Source organism: Lepidochelys kempii, chromosome 8, assembly GCF_965140285.1.
Source record: "Lepidochelys kempii isolate rLepKem1 chromosome 8, rLepKem1.hap1, whole genome shotgun sequence".
Classification (NCBI taxonomy): Eukaryota; Metazoa; Chordata; order Testudines; family Cheloniidae; genus Lepidochelys; species Lepidochelys kempii.
Window position 1 is genome coordinate 101,959,921 of NC_136387.1, and position 26,250 is coordinate 101,986,170.

At 43.0% G+C, this 26,250-nt stretch overlaps 1 protein-coding gene across 1 annotated transcript in view; it reads right to left on the reverse strand.

Moving 5' to 3' along the window:
- Positions 1-9,644: 9,644 nt before the first annotated feature.
- The window catches only part of LOC140916317 (cytochrome P450 4B1), a 28,163-nt gene continuing 11,557 nt past the window's right edge, over positions 9,645-26,250 (reverse strand). Inside the window, exons 5-12 of the mRNA XM_073357800.2 lie at positions 25,926-26,047; positions 23,665-23,816; positions 22,668-22,774; positions 21,698-21,888; positions 17,557-17,690; positions 13,467-13,531; positions 11,490-11,572; positions 9,645-10,616 (exon numbers count right to left, since the gene is read on the reverse strand). Of these exons, the coding sequence (XP_073213901.2) occupies positions 10,448-10,616; positions 11,490-11,572; positions 13,467-13,531; positions 17,557-17,690; positions 21,698-21,888; positions 22,668-22,774; positions 23,665-23,816; positions 25,926-26,047 (1,023 nt within the window). The 3' untranslated portion in view covers positions 9,645-10,447. The remainder of the gene's footprint in view (positions 10,617-11,489; positions 11,573-13,466; positions 13,532-17,556; positions 17,691-21,697; positions 21,889-22,667; positions 22,775-23,664; positions 23,817-25,925; positions 26,048-26,250) is intronic.

Consider the following 26,250-nt stretch of genomic DNA (forward strand, 5'->3'; position numbering starts at 1 on the left):
GCACAAGCACAGCCTTGCAGCCCCACAGGCTTCATTCCCTTTGTGCAGGTTAGCGAATGGCACACACCAATGTCCAAGCACTCTCTGAGCATTCCCTTCAGTGTCAAGCCTCTTCTCCACTGAATACTCACAAAACTAGCAGGCCTGCTGTGACCAAAGGAACAGTTCAGACCAGCTTGTAAGATTCTGCTCAGGACCAGCATTCTGCTTAATATTACAGCACTGAGATATGTTTATAGTGAAAACAAGAATAAATTTAGGATTAAAGTATAGAGATTCAGGAATATTTAGTAAGAATATCAGAAACAGGTGGTTACATATAAAACGAAATCATAACACGTTTTCTGGAGACTAAACTTAACTAACAGTTTACCCGCATGTCTAAAGCCGTTTATTGCACTCCAAGTCCTCTGCAACATTTTTAGTCAAGGCAGGAAGAGATCCCATTTTCATGAATACAGATACGTTATTGAGGCAGGTCAGCTGAGGCACTCCAATGAGGGTCCCTGCTCATTTACTTCCTAACCATAGGATACCATGATGCCTTCTTTGCCTTTTAGAAATACACCCAAAGTTCTTTGTCTTTACTCCTAGACATGACAACCCTCCAGGGATGGTTTTTTTCCTGCGTGCTCATTTTTTGTTGAGTTCACCTCTCTTCATTAACATGTGACTTCACTTGTAAATGCACAGCCATTGTGTCCCCTTAAAGTGCTGAATTTACATCCCAGCAGAGAGATGCACGGTTTTACCTCCTGTCTGGAGGAGCCAGTCTAAGGCATGTCACCTTTTGGTGACCTGCTTTTACTTTACATGGTCTTTACTTTACAACAGTCTTGGCTATAAGTGAAAATGTCATGTAATTAAGCAGCAGTGTATGCACCATGGGTCTGGAGCAGAGGTCCTCACTATGGGTTGCACTTCCCTGGGGAGGAACGAGCGTGTGCCAAGGGAGGCACAAATCACCTGTCTTTTGGCCGGGGCATTGTGCTGCCCCAGCAGATCCAGAGCTCTGCTTGGCCTGGGGACTGGACAGAGGGAGCCAGACCTCAACCAGGGGCTGGCTCAGAGATGCGGGCTGGCCTCAAACAAAGAACTTCAGAACTGTTAAGTTGTTAAAAAGCACATATCTGCTGAGCAGAGGGGAAGAGGCAGGGCTTGCAGGAAAGCAGACAGAACTCAGGTCCCTGGAAACAGGGTGTGTGCCTATGAAGAGTTGGGCCTACCCAACTCTTGAGGGAAGTGCTAAGACAATATTTATGTAGGCCTGTTGTTGTTTTAATCCTTTCTGCTGATTTCTATGTTCCTATGGATAAATATATTTTTGCTTTGAAGAAGCTGTTTGCAGTCACTGTATCACCTACTGGTCAGAGATGCTGAAGGGAATCCATGCAGGTGGCCAAACACAATCAGGACAATGAAGTAATTACAGTTGGTGCATGAGTTCCGCAGCCTCAAGACCCAGGCTAAAAGTGGGGTCACTCATGGGAATCCACTCTGAGAGAAGTGAAGGCGCAGATCCAATCACTTGAACAGGTGCCCACAGAGCAACCGAGGTCAAAGGTGTAACTAGTCTTGAAACATGAGTGTTCTAGGACAGAGGTTCTCAAACTGTGGTCCGTGGACCACCCGTGGTCTGCGAGCTCCATTCAGGTGGTCCGCGGATAGTTCCCTCTAATGTGCGCACCTGGGCTGCCGCACACAAGAGATTGAAGGGCCACCCACCTAATTAGTGGAGCTGAGCGGGCATAACTAATTAGGTACCTGGAGAAGATACATATGTAAGGTGAGGTGGTGGCTTTGGAGGGAATAGAGGGTAGGTGGGAGGGGGTAGTGGGGTGGGAAGAGGGGGTGGGGGGAATTTGGGAGGTGCAGGGCTGTGGTGGCAAGAGAAAGAGGCAACTTTCCCCAGCTCCAGGGCTGCGGCTGCCAGGGAGAGATGGCCCCCCTTCCCAGCCCCAGCTCTGTGGCTGCTGTGGCGGGGAAGAGACCACCTTCTTTCCCAGCCCCAGCTTGGGGGCTGCCGCAGTGGCGGAGACACCCCTCCTTCCCAGCCCCAGCTTGTGGGCTGCTACAGCGGGGGAGAGAGGGCACATTCATTGCATTAGAAAGGTAAGACTACTGATATTAAAATGCCTTTATTTGTAGAACCAAAAATGTTAATTGTTAGTCAGTTTTTTTATATAGTGCTTTTATCCAAAGTGCTTTGCAATAGTTAGCTAATGGTACAAACAACATGTGGAAAGATCATTAAGTGGTCCACCAAGACCCTCAGCAATTTTTCAAGTGGTCCACGAAAAATAAAGTTTGAGAACCACTGTTCTAGGATTTTACAGGGGTCCTCCTGGTCTGCTGCTGACATATTCAGATGCTGCTGGAGCTTGGGGCAGCTTTCCTCCATTACATCTAATGATGTGACAGTTCTTACTATCTTTTCCTTTTCATCCAGTCCCTTGCAATTTTGTAGGCTTCTCGTCCAAATAATGTCCAATAATGTCCTAAACACATCCGCTTTCATGTCCATCTGCTCAGGGACAGGAATCTGATATGCAGCCATGTTTTATTGTTTTCTCTGGAGCATCCTCTCCTCCCCTCACTATTCTTGGCTTCTAATTTCATGGACCTGCAGGAGCCAACACACACCTGACACCATGGTTGGTGTGTGAACATAAAGAGAGAGAGCCAGGACTGTGCAACATTCTGGCTGTATTCCTTCCTCCATATTGAGAGTTTATTTATACTGCAATAAAAAAAACACCCCACATTTCAGAGCCTGGGTCAGGTGATGTGGGCTTTTGTTATGGCACTAAAAATTGAAGTAAAGACGTTTGGTGTCAGGCTGCAACTTGAGCTCTGAGACCCTTCCCCTTCATGAGGTCTCAAAGCCCGGGCTCCAGCCTGACCCTAAACATCTGCACGACAATTTTATATCACGACATGCCCCAGCCTGAGTCAGCTGACCCAGGCCAGCCGCAGCCATGCTGCGGGGCTTTTGCCACTTGTAATGCCAACAGATCCCCGGTCGTCGGGATCGAACCTGGGACCTCTGGAGCTAAATGCATGAGCCTCTGCTGCATGGGTTAAAAACCATATAGCTTCTAGCTAAGGCTGTAGAGCAGACTCATTAATCTCGCTCTAAGTGGTCTAAGCGCCAGTACATGGGACTGAGCACCACACCTGGAGGTGTGTGGGTTACAGACATATCTAGAGTTTCCTGGATTTTCAAGCAGGAGTCTAATTTCCAATACATAATCATAGTGTAGCACCTCCTGTTGGGAAGTTATTTACCTTAACACTGTGTTTCTACAACACCTGTGCCCCAGTCTCAGCCGGGGCCTCTAGGCACTACTGTAGTACAAATGATAATATTGCAGCCTTCCAGGTACTAGAGGGGGTGAGGACATCACATAAGGATACAGCAGGAGCATCGATTTCTTATGAGAGCCAAAGAGTAGATCTGAGAGCCTGAATCCTGCTCAAGTTGTATTTGGAAACCTAAAGTACTAGCAGGAGTACATTAGAATTTGTTGAATACTCACTATTGAATGTGTGCATCAGTGACACGGCTGTGAAATCCCAAGATAACTGAGATGGATACAAGTTGATAATAAGTTTCACCCTTGAATTGAATCTGGATGAACAGGGCAGATCTCTCATGTTGATGAAATTGCTTGCTGAACATTTGAGATCCAGGTTCTGCCACACACATTTCTGCCCTACAGTGGGACTTGCGTACACGAGAAAGTTGTACTGCTTTGACTATGCTGGTAAGCAGTGTTTTTCAACCTGGGGTATACGTACCCGTAGGGGTACACAAGCTCTCATCAGGGGGTAGGGAAGAAAAATCCTGTAATGTCAGACCACACATTTTAATTGGTAAAACCTGGTAATCTAATCATAGGTATATTATGACCATATCTCAGATGAGGGTATGCAGTAGATAACATTATTTGGAAAAAGGGGTATGTTATTTGAAAACCACACAGAGTGAAATCGCCCCTTTCCCCCGTGTCAGGTAGAGTTATATCCGTATAAGGGTACTCTATACTAGCCTAGCTACTCCCATACGGGAAGGGGAATAACTACAAAGATGATAAATAAAAATTAATAGACTTATCCCCAGGCCCACTTCCCATTTTCATATTTTGGGTTAATCACACAGAAGAATTATCAGAGCTGTGTCTGCAGAGCTAATGCACTGACTATTTTGACAGCATTATTCAATCAAAATTAAGCCTATTGTATTTCACACCCCTGTCCTGGGGATATTAGTGTCCATGAAGTTTCTTCAGGTGTAGGTGACTCTCGTTCTTGGAGCAGACGTGTTTTCCTTGGAGGGGGGGGGGGGAGTTAACTGGATCAGGTGAGAGTTCGAAGCAGAGGAGGGTGAGAGCAAGAGCCACCTTCACCTCGTTTATTGTAACAGAATTAGAGGAACCATTAGAAAAGGGATAGAGAATAAAACAGAAAATCTCATAATGCTACTATATAAAGTCACCTTGAATACTGCATAAGGTTCTGGTGACCCCATCTCAAAAAAAGATATTTTAGAATGGGAAAAGGTGCAGAGAAGGGCAACAAAAATAATTAGTGGCATGGAACAGCTTGCATAGGAGGAGAGATTATAAAGACTGGGACTGTTCAGATTAGAAAAGAGGTGACTAAGGAGTGACATGATAGAAGTTTATAAAATCATGACTGGTGTGCAGAAAGTGAAGAGGGAAGTGTTATTTACCCCTTCACATAACACATGAACCAGGGGTCACCTGATGAAATCAATACGCAGCAGGTTTAAAACAAACATAAGACAGTCCTTGTACACAAAACACACAGTCAACCTGTGGAACTTGTTGCCAGGGAGGTTTTGAGGCCAAAAGTATAACTGCATTTAAAACATAATTTAGATAAGTTCATGAAGGATAGGTCCATCAATGGCTATTAGCCAGTACGGCCAGGGATGCAACCCCATGCTCTGGGTGTCCCTAAACCTCTAACTGCAGAAGCTGGTGCTGGATGACAGGGGATGGGTCACTCAAAAATTGCCCTGTTCTGTCCACTCCCTCTGAAGCATCTGGCACTGGCCTCTGTGTGAAACAAGATACCGGGCTAGATGGACCATCGGTTTGATCTAGTATGTCCATTCTTATGTTCTTATAAATAAGAATGAGGAAAGGATTCTGTGCAACATGGAGTGAGTTTGAAATACGTGTTACTTCCCTTCTTTGTGTAACTGGCAATGTGAAAAGGGGCACTCACCTCTTGACTACCTCCTAGTGGCTATGTGTGGTACCACCAGTCTTTTCTCATCCCTGGCACCCTCTGCAGGCTGCCCGACAACCTTGGCAGGTCTTCTATGGCTTGGCACTCCAGCCAAGCCACAAACTCTGAATGACCCTTCCGGGGTATTAAAGAATCTAGTAAATAAACAGTCTGTTTGCCCTCATTGGGGGCTTCAGTCCCAGCTCTGGGCCCTTTAAATTCAGCCCTTTGTTTGGGCTCCCATACAAATCCCACCCCTTTCTGTGGTTTAAACCATTTTACTTGTGGCCAGTAAGGGAACCTGGCTCACCCACTTCTCCAGGTTCCAGGCCGGGGCCCCTATGTACAGCAGCCACATACTGCCTGCTCCAATCCATTGCTGATATTTCCCTGGGCTTCTTCCAAACAGGCCCTTTATCTCCAGCACTAGGTCAGAGCCAGCATCCCCAGATTCCTCTCTCTGCAATCCCAGCTGTGCAGGTTCAGATAGCCATGAACTTCATCTATTGTCAGGCCTCTGTGGCCAGAGAAGGGCACCTGACTTCTCTTCTCTGGTCCCAGTCAGGGACTGCCCCACCAAGGACAGGCAGCAACTTTTATCTACGGCATCAGGACCCTGACTGCCTGTTGCTAGCCCATCTAGCCCTTGGAGGACCAGATCTCTGAGGTTTTCCAAAATGGCTGCTCCAGAAGAGAGTCAAAGAGGCCAAACGCACCCCATCACAAGAGGACTTCAATATTCTAGCTGGATGCTACGATGCCCAGCCTAACTGACTGTGGTCCAAAGGCAGAGAGGCCTTACTGGCATTGGCATGAATGTTGATCATATTAGGTGTCTGGAAGAGCTGTCAAAGAGGGGTCCTTGCCATTCCTGCCTCTTGAAGCAGCCTTGCCCTAGAGAGCTGGCTGTTGGGACAGTCAGGAGTGGGGAAGGCTGTGTTGTGATTGAGTTTGGGGGGTGGGCAGCAGGAGAAAAGCAGAAGAGGGAGCACTTTGCCCTTCCCCTGCCTTCTCCTGGTTCTTAATTCTGACAGACACGAGACCCTGTCTAGTGAGCTTAGCATGCACGTAGACTATTTTATTATATGTTTTCTCTGTGTTCCTTTTGTCCTAAAATGAATGCACTGCGCTTTGTGAAAGTTGTCTGGTCTCTGGTAACACCATCTATGGCCCTTGAGAGAGTGCAAATCACAGGTGCTGGATTAACGGCAGGCCTATAGTCACAGGGACCTCAAGTCTAAATCCCTGGTCTGGAGGGGATAGTCCCCTCCCCAAGAAAGGTGACCCTTTCTTGCTAAGAAGTCCAATACCTAAAAGGGTGACCCTGAGCAGACCGCAGAGGGGGCTGAGGTACAGTGTGGCCGCAAACTCTTCAGGGTCCCTGAGAAATCATGGAGCAGGATCAAGTAGGGTGCAAGAAGCCACAGCGTTTATTAAGGCAGCTCCCCACACCACTCTTGGGCCAAGATTCCTTGGAACAATCTTTGTAGACCCCCTCAGTCCTCTCCCAACCTGAGCAAAACAAGCAAAATAGTCCCCTTAATAGATCCTTAATAATGCGTTGGAGGGGTTTTAGTTGGGGGCTGAAGGTGACGGCTAGTGGCGTTCTGTTATTGCCTCCAGCTTTCACCCTGACCACACCACACGATCCATCGTCTACAGCCAAGCTCTGCGATACAACCGCATTTGCTCCAACCCCTCAGACAGAGACAAACACCTACAAGATCTCTGTCAAGCTTTCTTACAACTACAATACCCACCTGCAGAAGTAAAGAAACAGATTGATAGAGCCAGAAGAGTTCCCAGAAGTTACCTACTACAGGACAGGCCTAACAAAGAAAATAACAGAACGCCACTAGCCGTCACCTTCAGCCCCCAACTAAAACCCCTCCAACGCATTATTAAGGATCTACAACCTATCCTAAAGGATGACCCAACACTCTCACAAGTCTTGGGAGACAGGCCAGTCCTTGCCTACAGACAGCCCCCCAACCTGAAGCAAATACTCACCAACAACCACATACCACACAACAGAACCACTAACCCAGGAACTTATCCTTGCAACAAAGCCCGTTGCCAATTGTGCCCACATATCTATTCAGGGGACACCATCACAGGGCCTAATAACATCAGCCACACTATCAGAGGCTCGTTCACCTGCACATCCACCAATGTGATATATGCCATCATGTGCCAGCAATGCCCCTCTGCCATGTACATTGGTCAAACTGGACAGTCTCTACGTAAAAGAATAAATGGACACAAATCAGATGTCAAGAATTATAACATTCATAAACCAGTCGGAGAACACTTCAATCTCTCTGGTCACGCAATCACAGACATGAAGGTCGCTATCTTAAAACAAAAAAACTTCAAATCCAGACTCCAGCGAGAAACTGCTGAATTGGAATTCATTTGCAAATTGGATACTATTAATTTAGGCTTAAATGGAGACTGGGAGTGGCTAAGTCATTATGCAAGGTAGCCTGTTTCCTCTTGTTTTTTCCTACCCCCCCCCCCCCAGATGTTCTGGTTTAACTTGGATTTAAACTTGGAGAGTGGTCAGTTTGGATGAGCTATTACCAGCAGGAGAGTGAGTTTGTGTGTGTATGGGGGTGGGAGGGATGTGAGAAAACCTGGATTTGTGCAGGAAATAGCCCAACTTGATTATCATGCACATTGTGTAAAGAGTTGTCACTTTGGATGGGCTATCACCAGCAGGAGAGTGAATTTGTGTGGGGGGGTGGAGGGTGAGAAAACCTGGATTTGTGCTGGAAATGGCCCACCTGATGATCACTTTAGATAAGCTATTACCAGCAGGACAGTGGGGTGGGAGGAGGTATTGTTTCATATTCTCTGTGTATATATAAAGTCTGCTGCAGTTTCCACGGTATGCATCCGATGAAGTGAGCTGTAGCTCACGAAAGCTCATGCTCAAATAAATTGGTTAGTCTCTAAGGTGCCACAAGTACTCCTTTTCTTTTTAAAGAAAAGTCTGGAAGCACTAGAAAGACTTCTTCTGCAGATCATAAACCAAACTATGGCTGATGGGAGTGAGGGAGAAACTTTCCCTGTAAGAATGTTATTCCATAGCTGCCTACTGTAGGGTTTCTACATAGAAGCAGGTACTCGCTGGTGTGGAAGTCCAAACACTGGACTAGCTGGACCATTGGCAAAATGTGTAATAGGATCCTGGTTGCAATCTTAACCCTGGAGAGGCTACTAGGTCTGCACAATGAACTGAAATTAGACCATGAAGTAAAGAAATGCTGGAAGAAAGTCTCAGTCCTTAAAATTGAACAGGTGTATTAGACATTATTGTAGGAGAGTCTTGCAGAGGTAATCAAAAGAGCCATGGAATAGTTCACAATTATTATTAGCCCACTTTAAAGATAGGAAAAATGAGACAGAGAGAGACTGTGGATGAGGTTTTCCAAAGTGTCCAAATAACTTAAGAGGACAAGTGGCACTGATTTCTATAGGACTTGTGCTTGTAAATAACCTAGGTACTTTTGAAAAGTCCCATTCTGTTTGACTTAGGCACCCTGGTTCAGTGGATCAGGCATGCGTCAGGGACTCAGGTAAAAAGAACAGGAGTACTTGTGGCATCTTAGAGACTAACGAATTTATTTGAGCATAAGCTTTCGTGGGCTACAGCCCACTTCATCAGATGCATCGAATGGAACATATAGTAAGAAGATATATATACCTACCGAGAACATGAAAAGGTGGAAGTTGTTATACCAACTCTAAGAGGCTAATTAATTCAGATGAGCTATTATCAGCAGGAGAAAAAAAAAACTTTTGTAGTGATAATCAAGATGGCCCATTTCAGACAGCTGACAAGAAGGTATGAGGATACATAACATGGGGAAATAGATTCAATTTGTGTAATGACCCAGCCACTCAGGTAGCTTTCTCCATAATCGTGCAAACAAAATGAAACACTCTATACTGGTGTTGAAATTCTCCAAACTCATTCTTCAGGGAGACTTCAGCATCCCCGCCAACAAGGCCTTGGATGTAAAACTCACCCATCATTAAATTCATTTATTCCTTAATTATTTATTGCTTATTAAGACATTCATTGGTCATTTCTGGCTCAACCCCCACAGCTGGCCATACCTGACACAGTCTTCAGCCTAGATGTTAATAATGTTGTTTCCAAACTTAGGTTTTGATCATTGATGTTACTTTGTTGTCCTGCTCCCCTAACAATGCAGGGTTTTGCTTCCAGAAAAGTCTACTGACCTGAATCAGGTTGTCACCCCTGGGAACAGCAAACATCTCAGCATTTTACATCCAGAATATGTCACCTAGTGGTTGAAGATTATTAATGTATTTATTGAAATGCTCTCAGCAAAACCTGGACAAGTAATTGAGGATTCAAAAAACACCACAACTCTTTATTAAGGGATTCAACTCTAGAAGGGATTGTCAGACCCATTCCTGATAAAACTGCACCCGATTTAGTAAATATGGATCTCCACAAGCAACTTTTATAACACACAAACCCTGTTCTCTGTTTGCAAATCCAGAGCAACGCCACTGACATCAATGGAATTATACAGTGGATTTACAACTGGGTAAGTGAGATCAAAATCTGGCTTTTACCATTGACTAACTCAGATTGCATATAACAGGAAAATTTTGCTCCCACCAATTTTTCCATCTTGGCCCAAAGATTAATGGGAAGCTCACCTCCTAGTGCAAAGAAGAAAATACTCCCCCCTCTCTACACTGGCAGACATAACATTAAGATCCTCATTGCTTTGTAAGATGGGTCGGAAGGAATAGACAAAGGGCATTGGAAAAGACAAAAGAGAGAAAAGTTTCTCTGTACAGAATATAATTATCCCCTCCATCTACTGGATTTCAAAACCAGTGATTTCCTATTGTAGTTTCGCTCGTGTCACTGTCTATGGCATATCTAAAAACATCATAGACCAAATTCTCACCTGGTGTATATCGGCATAGCTCCAAGTCAATGAAGCTATGTCACTTTACAGTGGCTGAGTCTCCACCTAGCCTCACCCTTAAAGAATGTCTCTACCCCGCCCGCACACTAGTATGGTAACTTGCTGTTTCTCAGATTTAAGATGAGCAAATCTACTAAGAAAGTCTTGTGACTTGCAAGCTTTGCTGAAAAAAGTATCAAAGATAGTTTCAGCATGAAATATCAAAGATATTAGGAAAGTTTCTTTAACTGCAAGTGTATTCCAGTCGTGGAGCGCAGGATAAGCTGAGTTACTTCATTAGGAGGTGTAGTCAGGTCAGGTGTGAGTTTGAAGCGGAGGAGGGTTAGGGCAACAGCCACTTTCAACTCAGTCATGGCAAACTGCTGCCCGATGCAGTTCCTGAGAAGAGAAGGAAAAACACTCAGGCTGTAAGGGAGATTTATGGGCTAAGTTATTAATGGTCTGACCCAAACCCACCAGAGTGTAAAGAAAGGAAGTTGCTCTAGTACACAGGGAGTGAAGGGGACCTGGGTTCCATTACTGACTCTGCCACTGACTTGCCATGTGACCCTGGGCAAGTCACGTCCCTGTTCTGTACCCCAGTTTGCCCTCCAACCCTTTGACTATTTTGATTTAAACTCTTCCAGGCAGGGTCTACTGTGATGGCCACCACCTTGACTGACACATCGGGAATTGACTCAGGGACCTCCAGAGCTAAAAGCATGAGCTGATACATCTTGAGATAAATACCTGGGCTCTCTAAGTGGGATTGTAACAGACTAGTATCTTCTGCAGATTGGGCAGAGAGGGGAACGTCTAACATACTCTCATCAGTGGTTACCCTGTCTCTTACTATGTGTATTCAGAGTAACAGCCGTGTTAGTCTGTATTCGCAAAAAGAAAAGGAGTACTTGTGGCACCTTAGAGACTAACCAATTTATTTGAAGTGAGCTGTAGCTCACGAAAGCTTATGCTCAAATAAATTGGTTAGTCTCTACGGTGCCACAAGTACTCCTTTTCTTTTTACTATGTGTATATACAGGTCCTAGCACAATGGGGCCCTGTAATATTGGTTAGTGCCTCTAGGTACTACTGTAATAAAAATAATAAATTTATAGTCAATGGACTTGGGATCAAGCACTAAAGGACAATCTATCATAATGATCACTTCTGAGAACAATTAGAGGTACACGAGGTAATTTTCTCTCCCCTCATTGTGGTTTTTGGTTTTCTGTTTGTAGTTTTCACACAAGTAATTAATTAATACTTCACCGTGGTCCAGCAGCAAAGGGCATGAAGGCGAAGGGATGCTGATCAGACAAGTTGTCTTGTGAAAATCTCAGGGGGTCAAACACCTGGAAGAAAAGATCATTTGTACTCTAAAGACCTTTAATTACAAAGCTACTGCTGAGTTTGGCAACTGTGTTCACACAGCAAGGGTCCCATTTCTTCCCTCAGCTATTTAAATTATCCCCCATCTCCTCTGTAACTGAGGGTACAATTGGGCCCTATTCTGCACTGACTTGCGTCTAGGGGTAGGCACCACCTGGACACTTGACAAAATTACCAGACTTAGTGACGGACATTGGTGGGGGGTTATGTCATTCAGTCATTATTCAATCTGTAAAATAATGCACAATTTTCCACCCTGAAAAAAAACAGTAATGTAGCTAGCTAGTTAATAATAATAAATTCAACTCACTTTAATGTTTTTGAATGTACCTCACCACCGCAGTCAATATTTTACACTGTTAATTGAATTTTACTGTTAATTGAATTGTCTTGTTAGACTGACCTCACACTTGGTGAGGCAACTCCCATCTTTTCATGTATTTATATCTGCTCCTGTATTTTCCACTCCATGCATCTGATGAAGTGGGTTCTAGACCAAGAAAGCTTATGCCCAAATAAATGTTAGTCTCTAAGGTGCCACAAGGACGCCTCGTTGTTTTTACTTTTTTATTGTTCTTGTTTAAATAGTATGTTTTATGGGAGGATGTGTGTGTGTGTGAGCAGGAGGAGGATGAGCACCTCCCACTGACCAGGGTACACCATTGACCCCGTGTCTGAGACCAAGGGGTCCCTCTCCCCTGTTTGTGTCCCTTACACGGGAGTTCCCCCATCATGTCACAGGATTTAGGAAGCAGAGGTCGGGGGAGTCTCTCAGTGGAGCAGGGTTTCCCTTCCCCTCACTGTAACTAGGGCACCCCCCTCTGGGCAGGGGTTATCCCGGGGTGGGTGAGCATCTCCTCTGCCTCCTGACCAGGGCATCCCCTCCAAGGGCAGGCCCCAGTTGTGGGCAGGGATCTGTTGTGAGCAGGGGCCAGGGTGGAACAAATTCTTGAGGGAGGGGCTCACCTCTGTTGTCCCTCATTCCTGCTCTTGCTGGGGAGCTAGGCTGAGGGGGGCTGTGCATCCGGGGTTGGAACTGAAGGGCTGGAGCTAGGCTGAGGGGGGCTGTGCAGTGGAGGGCAGCCAATGGGCTGGGATCTGGGTCAGCGCTGCGGGGGGTGGAATGAAGCTCAGCTCCGGAGGCAGCATGCTGCAGAGCGGCTGAGACAGACACTCCCCAGCTCAGAGGGATGCAGGGAAGCCGTTTGCGGGGGGCAGGGGGGGCTGCCTCTGGGGGGCGGGGAGGTGTCTTCCTAGTAAAAAATTTTGAAGTCCGTGCCCATGGACCTCAAAATTTTTACCACGGACACAGTGCCGACCCATGCTTGCATCTCATATATTCAATCATACGTGCAATGTGCCAAAACTACCTGACTGGGATAAAAATGACTGCCTGATGTACAAAGCTGTATGATGGAGAATGAGGCCTCATGTTGCTAAGGAGAACCTTCATTGAGTAACCTAATGGGGATAATGGGATTTAAAAGGTTCAGAGCAATTACACCTTTCTAAATGAATAGAAGTCTGTAGTGCAGATAAAGGGCAAGAGATTCTGATCTCAGTTGCATTGGTGTAAATCCTGAATAGCTCCATTGGGGTCCATAAATGTATTCTGGTTTTACATTGGTCTGACTGAGAGAAGAAACTAGCCCTAAGCCTACATCCGAAACAAACAATCCAATAAAGAACTTCCGCATATATAGAAGGCCAGACTGTACTTTTAAGGCCTGGCCCAAGATGCTGGTGGTATATAGTCACGCTACCCCAATGGAGGGTAAGGAGGGATGGTGTAGCAAGTTCCTTCCATTGTGCCCAGGCAAAAGGAAACTAAATATCACAAGAAGCAAAGTAACGTACCTCTGGATCTTTCCATACTGTGGGGTTTCTGTGAAGAGCGTAAATGTGCAGAGACACTAAGCTACCTGGTAAGAATGAGAGAAAAGATCTCATGAGAAGAAAATCACCTGCTAAAATATTTTCTTTCCATTTATATTTTTTGCCCCACCACACAATTACTGACGCTCAGAAGTTAGCCATTATTGATTGGTTGACTGAGTCTTTGTAATCCCATCATATGGCAGATTTATTTGTTTTTCCTACAGTTATTAAGTATCTTAAGAAAAATCATCAGAGCGGCTACCAGCAAGAGTTGGTGGACGCACTCTGAGGCAACCATAAAAATTGTTGTGATAACCCCTGGCCTAGCGAGTTATTCCCCAATGTGTTGTTGATTTTTCCTTCCTAAGTACAGTACTTGTCTGCATTGAATTTCATCTTGTTGATTTCAGACCAATTCTCCAATTTATCAAAATCCTTTAAAATTCTACTCCTGTCCTCCAAGTGCTTGCAACCCCTCTGCCTTTGTGTCAGCTGCAAATTTTATGCGTACTCTCCCCTCCAGTATCCAAGTTGTTAATGAAACATTGAATAGTAGGGGACCTGGTATAGACCCCTGTAGGACCCCATGAAATACGTCCTCCCAGTTGGACAGTGAGCCATTAATAACTACTCTTTGAGAACTGTCTTTCAATCAGTTGTGCACCCATCATGTAATAGTTTAATCTAGACCACACTTGTTTGTGAGAATGTCATGTGGGACTGGGTTAAAAGCCTACTAAAATCAAGATATATCAAATCTACTGGATCCACTCTATCCACTTGGCCAATAACCTTGTCAAAGAAAGAAATTAAGCTGGTTTGGCATCATAGTTTAATAATTTGTTTCAGAATCTTTCCAAGTAATGAAACTACTCTGGTCTGTTGTTTCCTTTTTTAAAGATAGGTGCTATGCTTAGCCTTCTCCAGTCCTCTGGGACCTCACCCATCCTCCATGAGTTCTCAAATATAATTGCTAATGGTTCCAAGATTGCATCGACTCTTTAAGTCCCTGGAGTGAATTTTGTCAAGCCCTGCCAAGTATGTCCAGTCCATCCACCCAAAGTATATGGGGTTGCTGCTTTATTTTTAATGGTATGCGAACATCTATTTATTCATCTCTCTAGCACGTAAGTCACGCTCAGCACCGCCTTGTCTGAGCGACTTACCGGTCGCTGTATAAATGGAATATAATATAATATAATTAATAAAAAGATAAATGGAAACACAGAAGACAGCTACAAGAATGACCTGAAGTTTGAAAAACATGCCTTATAGTGAGAGATTTACTAAGTTCAATCTACTTAGTTTATTGAAGAGAGGGTTAAGAGATAACATGGTCACAATCAGAGAATCATAGAAGATTAGAGTTGGAAGAGACCTCAGGAGGTCATCTAGTACAACCCCCTGCTCTTTCACAGGTGCTATTCCTAGACAGTTCTGGATAAAGTCCACACATACTGTATCAGGTTAAGCTCACCCTCTTTATGGGAAAAAGAAAAGGAGTACTTGTGGCACCTTAGAGACTAACCAATTTATTTGAGCATAAGCTTTCGTGAGCTACAGCTCACTTCATCGGATGCATACTGTGGAAAGTGTAGAAGATCTTTTTATACACACAAAGCATGAAAAAATACCTCCCCCCACCCCACTCTCCTGCTGGTAATAGCTTATCTAAGGTGATCACTCTCCTTACAATGTGTATGATAATCAAGTTGGGCCATTTCCAGCACAAATCCAGGTTTTCTCCCCCCCACACACAAACCCACTCTCCTGCTGGTAATAGCTTATCTAAAGTGATCACTCTCCTTACAACGTGTATGATAAACAAGGTGGGCCATTTCCAGCCCAAATCCAGGGTTTAACAAGAACGTCTGAGGAGGGAGGGGTAGGAAAAAACAAGGGGAAATAGGTTACCTTGCATAATGACTTAGCCACTCCAAGTCTCTATTCAAGCCTAAGTTAACTGTATCCAATTTGCAAATGAATTCCAATTCAACAGTCTCTCACTGGAGTCTGGATTTGAAGTTTTTTTGTTGTAATATCTCAACTTTCATGTCTGTAATCGCATGACCAGAGAGATTGAAGTGTTCTCTGACTGGTTTATGAATGTTATAATTCTTGACATCTGATTTGTGTCCATTTATTCTTTTACCTAGAGACTGTCCAGTTTGACCAATGTACATGGCAGAGGGGCATTGCTGGCACATGATGGCATATATCACATCTTTATGGGGTTTGGCTTAATGGTAACACCCATAACAATGAAGTGACATAAAGCTACGCATTTCCCCTAAGCCCAGCTGTTCAGAGTGTGTCCCGCCATGTCTCTGCAGTTAGTTCCCTCTGATCAGAGAGCCACACCCCACTTCTTACGCCTCTCAATGGAGCACATAGATTTTGTCAGCTGGCAAAGCAAACTCATCCTCCTCCTATGAGTGGACCAGATCATTCCCCACATCCTCTGGAATTAATGTCCTTCCCAGTCCATGACTTCTCTTTTTCCCCAGTCTCTTTATGATCAAAGTGCCATTGTTTCCTTGCAGTAGATTGCTGTGGTCAGAGGGATATGTGAAATATGGCTGAGACACCTGGCTGGTGATTAATTAATGACTGAGATGGATATGAATTCAAGGAAAAGCTTCCTGGATTTTTGGTTCAGCTGGCATTATTAGACTGTCTCTGTTTTGTGTGATTGCAGAATATTTGTCCTAATCCATTTTGGGCATTGGTGCCCACTTTGGGAACCTTCTCCTGCTGATAGTGAAGTTGGGTATGAATAAAAATCTCAGGTCCAAACTCCCTGACTTTGAGGGTACAACTCCACTGCAGATGGGAGTGTGATTTGTGGCCTGTGTTGACATACCCAGGCCAGCTTTAATCTAGCTCACTAAAAATAGTAGGTTTCAGAGTAGCAGCCGTGTTAGTCTGTATTCGCAAAAAGAAAAGGAGGACTTGTGGCACCTGTTAGTCTCTGAGGTGCCACAAGTACTCCTTTTCTTTTTTAAAAAAATAGTAGAGAGGACATGGCAGTGCGATCTTCAGCATAGGCTGATGCCACGGGTACGTACTCACTTGTACAGCCTGTACTGCAGCATCCTCACGGCTAATTTTAGCAGGCTAGCTAGGTTACAGCTAGCACAGGGATCATAGAATCATAGAATCATAGAATATCAGGGTTGGAAGGGACCCCAGAAGGTCATCTAGTCCAACCCCCTGCTCGAAGCAGGACCAATTCCCAGTTAAATCATCCCAGCCAGTGCTTTGTCAAGCCTGACCTTAAAAACCTCTAAGGAAGGAGATTCTACCACCTCCCTAGGTAACGCATTCCAGTGTTTCACCACCCTCTTAGTGAAAAAGTTTTTCCTAATATCCAATCTAAACCTCCCCCACTGCAACTTGAGACCATTACTCCTCGTTCTGTCATCTGCTACCATTGAGAACAGTCTAGAGCCATCCTCTTTGGAACCCCCTTTCAGGTAGTTGAAAGCAGCTATCAAATCCCACCTCATTCTTCTCTTCTGCAGGCTAAACAATCCCAGCTCCCTCAGCCTCTCCTCATAACTCATGTGTTCCAGACCCCTAATCATTTTTGTTGCCCTTCGCTGGACTCTCTCCAATTTATCCACATCCTTCTTGAGGATGTCTACATGAGGTGCAAATCACACCACTGGCTGTAGTCTAGAAGTACCCTGAGTCAGGGGCACGGAAGTGGCTGGAATCAGAACCTTTAGCCTGATCCGAATTTCATGGCTTGCTCTTCTCTGTACAAAGGGCCAAATCAGAACCTGGGTCAGACACCTCCCTTGACCACCGCAAATGTTGCAGGGTTCAGAAACTAAACCAAGATTCAGACTCTTATTTCTCTGCTTACCTTCCTAACTGGAGTAAACTAAAACTCTGGAATTAAAACCCTTTTAACTTTAGAAATGGGTTCTTAATCCTGATCCAAATGCCATGACTTGGGTCCATAATTAGCTGATATATGCACATACAATGCCCATTAGCTACTATATATAAAGTTGCACCCCTTAAACTTATAAAGAACACAGAGAAAGGGATAGAATCAGACCTTCTGGCAAAGTCCTTCCATCGAAAAACGTGACTGGTTGGTTGAGTTGTCGATACACTTGAGGTACTGGAGGGTAAAGGCGGAGGCTCTCTTTAATGCACATGGTGGTGTAGGGCATGTTACTAAGGTCATTCCTGAAAAGAAACCAAAGATATGCCTGAATGTGGGAACCTCCTCCCCAATGCAGAAGTAGAAGGCTGCCTGCACAACCTCTTGTTTCTCTAGGTGAATCTTTTAAGATTGCAAACCCTCAAGGCAATCTACAGTCTAAAAGAAGTTCCCTCTTGTCCTCTTCAAATGGAAGGCTCTTGAGTGCTGACTAAAACTGGGAAATGCTGTTATGTTTTTCCATATCCAAAGAGCGGTAAGGCCTAAATTCTGCTCTCACCAGCAGTGTGTTCAGCTGGAGCAATGCTACCAACTTCAGTGGGGTTCTCAATCTGTAACTGAGTACCCGATTTCCAAAAACAGGATCAGTTACTTATCTGATACCATGGATACAACAGCTCAAAATTATTTCATTACAATATTTTTAATGAAAAATGCCTTTTTGATCAAAATGAAAGTTTTTGAGGAAAATTTTGTATGGGTTGACCAAACCAAAAAGTGTTGATGAAAATCTATTTTGTTGTTGAAATTTTCTGGTTTTTCAAAAGCAGAAACTAAAAACTGAAAAATGTTCAAAAGTTTTTTTCAGGTTTTGGTACACATGCTTGGGTTTTAGCTCGTGAAAAGAAAAATCTTTTTCGGACATTTCTTCAAGATTTGTTTTTGTTTTGTCTTCAAAAATCAAAACAAAATATGGGAAATTTTGAAAGTAATGTTCTTAAATTTTCCATGAAAAATTATTTGCATATTTCAGCCAGCTCCCGTTCTCTTGTCTCAGGAACTCTGTTTGGGACACCCACAATGTCCTCTGTTTTCATTTCATCCATATCAGACATTTTTAATAACTTACAATGCTTTGTCCAAGACTTATTGCTACATCAGGTACCATTTGTTCTGTTTTTTCCCAGAAGCCCCAGCCCAGTGGAACAAGCATTCAATGTAATGAATGCTGTTTGCAGTGAAAGGAAAAGTTAAAAACCGCAGGTACAATCAAAGCTGTTCTTTTGCTCAAAGTGCATGTTTAACAACATTCCTTCAAGGTTACACAAGAAACTCATTCAGGGCACTAAGTTACTGGGAGGGAAAGTCCTCCACTCTGAGACATATGTCTATGTAGCTGTGGAGTTAGAAGTTAGAAATAGGTGAGATCAGTACACATATTAAAAAAATATGTAATTTCGATGAGTATTTCACAATTCCAAAAAACGTCACCACAAAAGGGTCCAACTTTTATGTTAATTTTTAAAATATGGTCACCTTGTCCCTCTAACGTTATTGGACATCTTAGATTTTTTTTGATAAAATGCATCCTTCATGGAGCCAGTGGGAAAATTTCTGATGAAACCGAGTTTAACTGGAAAATGCCAGTTCATCAAACCTACAATTTTTCACAAATGTGATTTGAGTTCAAAGACCATTTGCTGAATCTCAGGCAGTTATATTGGAAAACTACCGGGGTCCCTGCCAGGTGGGACTGCCCTTGGAGACAGTCCTGGAGCTAGGGAACTCAAGCTTTTGTAGTCTGAAGCTCTGGAGCAGCCCTGCCATACCAGGACTTCTAGGCTCTCTGTTGGGGAGCTAGGAGTCTGGAAGCCTTGGGAGACCCGGATCGGGCTCTCAGATTCTTAGCTTAGAATCAAATGAAGTAAAAATCGTTAATGAATCAAACTGTACCATAGAATCTCTATGGATAGAAATTCCATACTCTAATAATAAGAATATAGCGCTAGGGAGCAACTGGTCCTGGAACCCACCAGAGGAGAGGCAATTCTTGATTTAGTCCTAAGTGGAGCACAGGATCTTGTCCAGGAGGTGAATATAGCTGGACCTCTTGGTAATAGTGACCATATAGTGGATATAGTGTACTTAGATTTTCAGAAAGCCTTTGCTAAAGTCCCTCACCAAAGGCTCTTATGCAAAGTAAGCTGCCATGGGATAAAAGGGAAGGTACTCTCATGGATTGGTTAAAAGATAGGAAACAAAGGGTAGGTATAAACGGTCAGTTTTCAGAATGGAGAGAGGTAAATAGTGGTGTCCCTCGGGGTCTGTACTGGGACCAGTCCTATTCAACATATTCATAAATGATCTGGAAAAAGGGGTAAACAGTGAAGTGGCGAAATTTGAAGATGATACAAAATTACTAAAGATAGGTAAGACTCAGGCAGATTGCTAAGAGCTAAAAAAGGGTCTCTCAAAACTGGGTGACTGGGCAACAAAATGGCAGATGAAATTTAATGTTGATAAATGCCAAGTAATGCACATTGGAAAACATAATCCCAACTATACATATACAATGATGGGGTCTAAATTAGCTGTTACCACTCAAGAAAGAGATCTTGGAGTCATTGTGGATAGTTCTCTGAAAACAACGTGTAGTGGCAGTCAAAAAAGGGAACAGAATGCTGGGAATAATTAAGAAAGGGATAGATAATAGGACAGAAAATATCATGTTGCTTCTATATAAATCCATGGTACACCCACAGCTTGAATACTGCATGCAGATGTGGTTGCCCCATCTCAAAAAAGATATATTGGACTTGGAAAAGGTTCAGAAAAAGGCAACAAAAATGATTAGGGATATGGAATGGTTTCCGTATGAGAAGAGATTATTAAGACTGGGACTTTTCAGTGTGGAAAAGAGAAGACTAAGGGGAGATATGATTGAGATCTATAAAATCATGACTGGTGTAGAGAAAGTAGATATGGAAGTGTTGTTTACTACTTCTCATAATACAAAAACTAGGGGTCACCAAATGAAATTAATAGGCAACAGTTTTAAAACAAACAAAAGGAAGTATTTCTTCACACAATGCACAGTCAACCTGTGGAACTCTTTGCCAGAGGATGTTGTGAAGGCCAAGGCCATAACAGGGTTCAAAAAAGAACTAGTTAAATTCATGGAGGATTCGTCCATCAATGGCTATTAGCCAGGATGGGCAGGCATGGTGTCCCTAGCCTCTGTTTGCCAGAAGCTGGGAATGAGTGACTAGGGATGGATCACTTGATGATTACCTGTTCTGTTCATTCCCTTTGGGGCACCTGGCACTGGCCACTGTCAAAAGACAGGATACTGGGCTAGATGGACCTTTGGTCTAACCCAGTAGGGCTGTTCTTACGTTCTTATTTTCTTGGATGTTGTGGGAAAGCCTTTCCATGCAGACTGCCACAGGGCCAGGGATCCCAGGGACTCCAGACTCCCAGCAGCCCAGGAAGCCAGCTGACCCAGGGTACTGGAAGCCCTGGGGTCCCCGACTATATGTCAGTGTTTTCAAAACAATGGTTTGGGGGATTTCCAGTTCACAAGAAATTTTGAACAATTTGGTTTTGTTCTGATTCGGAACACAGTCAAAATTCAAAGTGCCAAAATTTCTCAAACTGGAAATCCCAAATTTTTGCCAGCTGTAAACTTTAGAAAACTGTGACAGATCTGTGCTTCCCTATTTATTTTCATTGATGACTTGGGCACTAACTCTGCCATAGACTGCTTTCATCTCATTGATAATTCTTGGCACTTAGTGCATTTCATTTGTAGTTGTTTGTCAATTGTAAAACCTATGGCAGTTAATGCCCCAAACCAACAATTATCATGAGTAGGGGATGACAGGCCTACCACGAAACCTTAAGATGCAGTTCATCAATAAACATCTAAGGTGTCTGAGATGAGACAGAACAGGCATGTTAAGCCAGATGCTCAGTTAATGCATGTCAGCAGGAATGCCCTGGAGCACTAAGTGTCTTCAGTGGGGTTGATTGAGGGTCTGGCACATTATTTCTTAGAGCCAAATTCTGTTCTCAGTAGCACCAGTGTAAGTCTGGAGTAACTCCACTGAAGTCTGAAGAGTTACTCCAGATTTATATTCTCAGACTCTGCACATGCCTAAAATTTAACTTGAGATGTTCACAAAATTTCAAACTCCCATCCCAAGTGTTAATGTGTAATGATTAAAAGCAGAGTCTGGAACATTCTTAAGTCTCAGCATTAGCTGACCCAATCTTCAAGAGGAAGCAATGTGCAATAAATGAGGTGTCTCACCAGTGAATGGTCTCTCTGTCTCCCAGAATCTCCTTGATCTCCTCCCTGCATCTCTGCTGGTGCTCTGGGTGCAGGGCCATGCAGTATAAGAGCCAGGAGATCCCAGTGGCTGTGGTGTCATGACCTCCAAACATGAAAGTGTCAGCCTCAGCACGTAGATCTTCATCAGGTAGTCCTTCTCCATTTTCATCCTAATTTTGGAATAGAAAAATTTTGCAATTAAACCCCATGCTTCAGGGTTTAAGACAATCTCTAATTATTAGAGATGAGGATAAGACCTGATGTGGTGGGCAGATTATCCCACACCTGCTATTGCAGCGTTCTTACAACTTCACTTGAAGGAGCTGGGAATTAATTAAATCCAACCACTTAGACACCCTGTGGCCACACTGCTGTGTAATGAATTCACATAGGTGGAACTTAAGAAAGAGGGTCAGGTTTCAGGAAGAACCAATTTTGGTGTGACCTCAGGTAGTGCAGGTCTGAGCCAGACAAACATAGCCCTTTTAGCTAGAGCTGGGTGAATAACGGATTATTCAGTTCTCTTGCACTTCTGAAAAAAGTTTTGAAAAATGATTTCATGATGAACCAAAACCAATTTTTTTTTGAAAATTTTTGGTGAATTGAAATGTTCAGTTGAATGAAACATTTTTTCAACAAACTTAAAATATTTCATTTAGATTTCAACTGTTTTAAAATATTTTGATTGACTTTATTAAAAAACAAACACATCCAAACAAATTCACCCCTGGTATGAGACTCAATAGGACTTGTGCCCATTTATAGCATGTTTGAATTTGACCTATTGCATCCAGACATTCCAACCACACCCAACAGCCAATAAGATTAGAAAAGGGAGTATTTGGTGAGGAAACTGCAGTCAGCAATGCTCAGGTATCTGCCAGTGATAATTAGTGAAATGTGCACATGGTATAGAGCAGTTTGTTCATGTGTGTTCTTCAGGACTCACCTTGGCACATAGAAGAATATCCAGAAAGTCCAGGCGCCTCTTCTTCTGGATCTTTTCGAGCTCTCGCTCATCCTTGAGCCACTCCTTTCTCTCCCTTATCACCTTCTCTAGGGAAAGAATGATCAACATATTATTTAGTTAAAATGTCACCGTGATTCACTAGTAATTCAATCACCTTGGAAGGCAAATGGTGGAAGCCGCATCTCTAGATACATTTAAAAATGGACCGGTCAAATCACTAGAAAACAGAATACTTTGCACCTTTCAACAGAGAATCTCCAAGTTCTTTACATTCAGTATTCTCAGAACTCTTTGACGTATGTACATTATGTGGTATTTCCCCCTTTTCCTGGGTAAGGAAATTTAGGCCACAGAAGTATTACGTGATTTTGTTTCAAGGTCACATGAGACGTCTGTAGCAAATGCAAGAATATATCTCAGATCTCCTGACTCCCAGTCCTGTTATAATCACAAAACCATCTCATGAAATAGATCCATAGATTCTCCTACCTTTTTGTTCCAGGACCACTTAGTAAGAGAAGGATTTTCTCATAGGTCATATTCCCATCCCATTGCAACATTCCAATTCCACCACTGCCTGATTCTCAGTATATTTCATTCTGCAGATTGCCAGGCGGGTCTCTGTGCACTGCTTGTACTCCACGAGCACAGTTTGAGAACCACTGGATTAAATGACCTAGTAGTCTAGATTTCTTTCTTCTCTGATTCCACTGTATGATTCAATTAATGGACCAGAATCTGAGGTTCTCCTAGGCAGTGGAGTTTCCCTAAAGCATAAATTTCAGGATCCAGGTAATCTGAGGAACATTCAAGGTCTCTTACCACCACATAGCCCCCCCTTTTTTAATCTAATATCCTCCAGTGTGTCCCCTACACTGCCCAGAAGGCCATCCCTCTTAACAGACCCAGTATCTTGAGCAGGGTTAATGTCTCAGTCATACAGACGAAAATCTTGAGTCAAGGAGGAAAGAAATACCTGTATGGCAATGGACTATTCTGCAGGCATTCCGGAAGCGACGCCCAGGGGGACTGAACCAGTAGATGAGGTCATTGTGGTACAGAAACGTCCTCGTTCTCTCTTGTACCATGGCTGTGAGCTGACGTATAGCTGTGAGAAATGTGTTCTCGCTAAAGGGAAGACAAAAAAGGGGAGTTTAATGTGTGTTAATTAGGGCTGTCAAGCAATTAAAAAAATTAATCACGATTAATTGCACTGTTAAACAATAATAGAATACTATTTATATAAATATTCTTGGTTATCTTCTACATTTTCAAATATACTGATTTCAATTACAACACAGAATATAAAGTGTACAGTGCTCACTTAATATTTATTTTTGATTACAAGTATTTGCACTGTAAAAAAACAAAAGAAACAGTATTTTTCAGTTCATCTAATATGAGTACTGTAGTGCAATCTCTTTATCATGAAAGTTGAACTTACAAATGTAGAATTATATACAAAGAACTTGCATTCAAAAATAAAACAATGTAAAATTTTAGTGCCTGCAAGTCCACTCAGTCCTACTTCTTGTTCAGCCAATCGCTCAGACAAATAAACTGAATCATAGAATATCAGGGTTGGAAGGGACCTCAAGAGGTCATCTAGTCCAACCCCCTGCTCAAAGCAGGACCAATCCCCAATTTTTGCCCCAGATCCCTAAATGGCCCCCTCAAGGATTGAACTCACAACCCTGGGTTTAGCAGGCCAGTGCTCAAACCACTGAGCTATCCCTCCCACCCCAAATAAGTTTGTTTACATTTGCAGGAGATAATGCTGCCCGCTTCTTGTTTACAACGTCACCTGAAAGTGAGAACAGGCATTCTCATGGCACTGTTGTACCCAACATCGCAAGATATTTACGTGCCAGATGTGCTAAAGATTCACATGTCGCTTCATGCTTCAACCACCATTCCAGAAAACATGCATCCATGATGATGATTGGTTCTGCTCAATAACAATCCAAAGCAGTGCAGACCGAAATATGTTCATTTTCATTATCTGAGTCAGATGCCACCAGCAGAAGGTTGATTTTCTTTTTTGGTGGTTCGGGTTCTGTAGTTTCCGTATTGGAGTGTTGCTCTTTTAAGACTTCTGAAAGTTGCCCCACACCCCAGATTTTGGAAGGCACTTCAGATTCTTAAATCTTGGGTCAAGTGCTGTAGCTATCTTTAGAAATCTCACATTGGTACCTTCTTTGGTTTTGTCAAATCTGCAGTGAAAGTGTTCTTAAAACAAACAATATGGGCTGGGTCATCATCTGAGCCTTCTATAACATGAAATATATGGCAGAATGTGGGTAAAACATGGAGCAGGAGATGTACAATTCTCCTCCAAGGCGTTTAGTCACAAATTTAATGAATGCATTCTTTTTTAACGAGTGTTATCAGCATGGAAGCATGTCCTCTGGAATGATGGCCAAAGCATGAAGGGGCATATGAATATTTAGCAGATCTGGCATGTAAATACCTTGCAATGCCGGCTACTAAGCCACGTGAAAGCCTGTTCTCACTTTCAGATGACATAGTAAATAAGAAGCGGGCAGCATTAGCTCCCGTAAATGTAAACAAACTTGTTTCTCTTAGTGATTGGCTGAACAAGAAGTAGTACTGAGTGGACTTGTAGGCTCTAAAGTTTTACATTGTTTTGTTTTTGAGTTCAGTTATGTAACAAAAAAATTCTACATTTGTAAGTTGGGTTTTCACGATAAAGAGATTGCACTATTGTACTTGTATGAGGTTAATTGAAAAAATACTATTTCTTTTGTTTATGATTTTTACAGTGCAAGTATTTGTAATAAAAATAATATAAAGTGAGCACTGTACGCTTTGTATTCTGTGTTGTAATTGAAATCAATATGTCTGAAAATATCAAAAAAATCCAAAATATTTAATACATTTCAATTGGTATTCTATTGTTTAACAGTGTGATTAAAACTGTGATTAATCAAGATTAATTTTTTTAAAATTAATCGCATGAGTTAACTGCAATTAATCGACAGCCCTAGCGTTAATTAAAGAGGGACATTTATGCTACCTCAGTGCAACTTCATACTTTCCTACCACCACCCGCCACAGGAATTTGTGCATTTTCTTTGCTTTTATTGAAAATCCCAGTCTAAATTGCTTTCCCAAAGTCACACAAGAAGTCTCTGGTTTAGCCAGAAATTAAACTCAGAGCTCCTGAGTTTGAGTCCAATACCTTAAAGGCAAAACCACAGTTCTTCTCATACAGACCTGTTCTGGCAGTTGCTTTGATAACTGAAGGTGCATTTCAGCATGCTATCTAAAGCCATCAAGCCAACGTCCTCGAAGATATCCAGCGACTTGTCCTTTGCTACCCGCTTTTCCCATTTATCCTAATGTAAAAAAGAGAGGTCAGCATTCATAAAGCAAATGGAATTTCTAGATCACTAAAATCCCAGCCATCATCCTTTGAATAATTTCTTTGTCTGTAGGATCCAAGATTCATTTGCAATCTGTACAGCATTAGGGATATGGTGTGGAAGTGAAGAAACGGAGGATTTGTGGTTGAATTTGAGCATATCTTTTAGAAAGACAT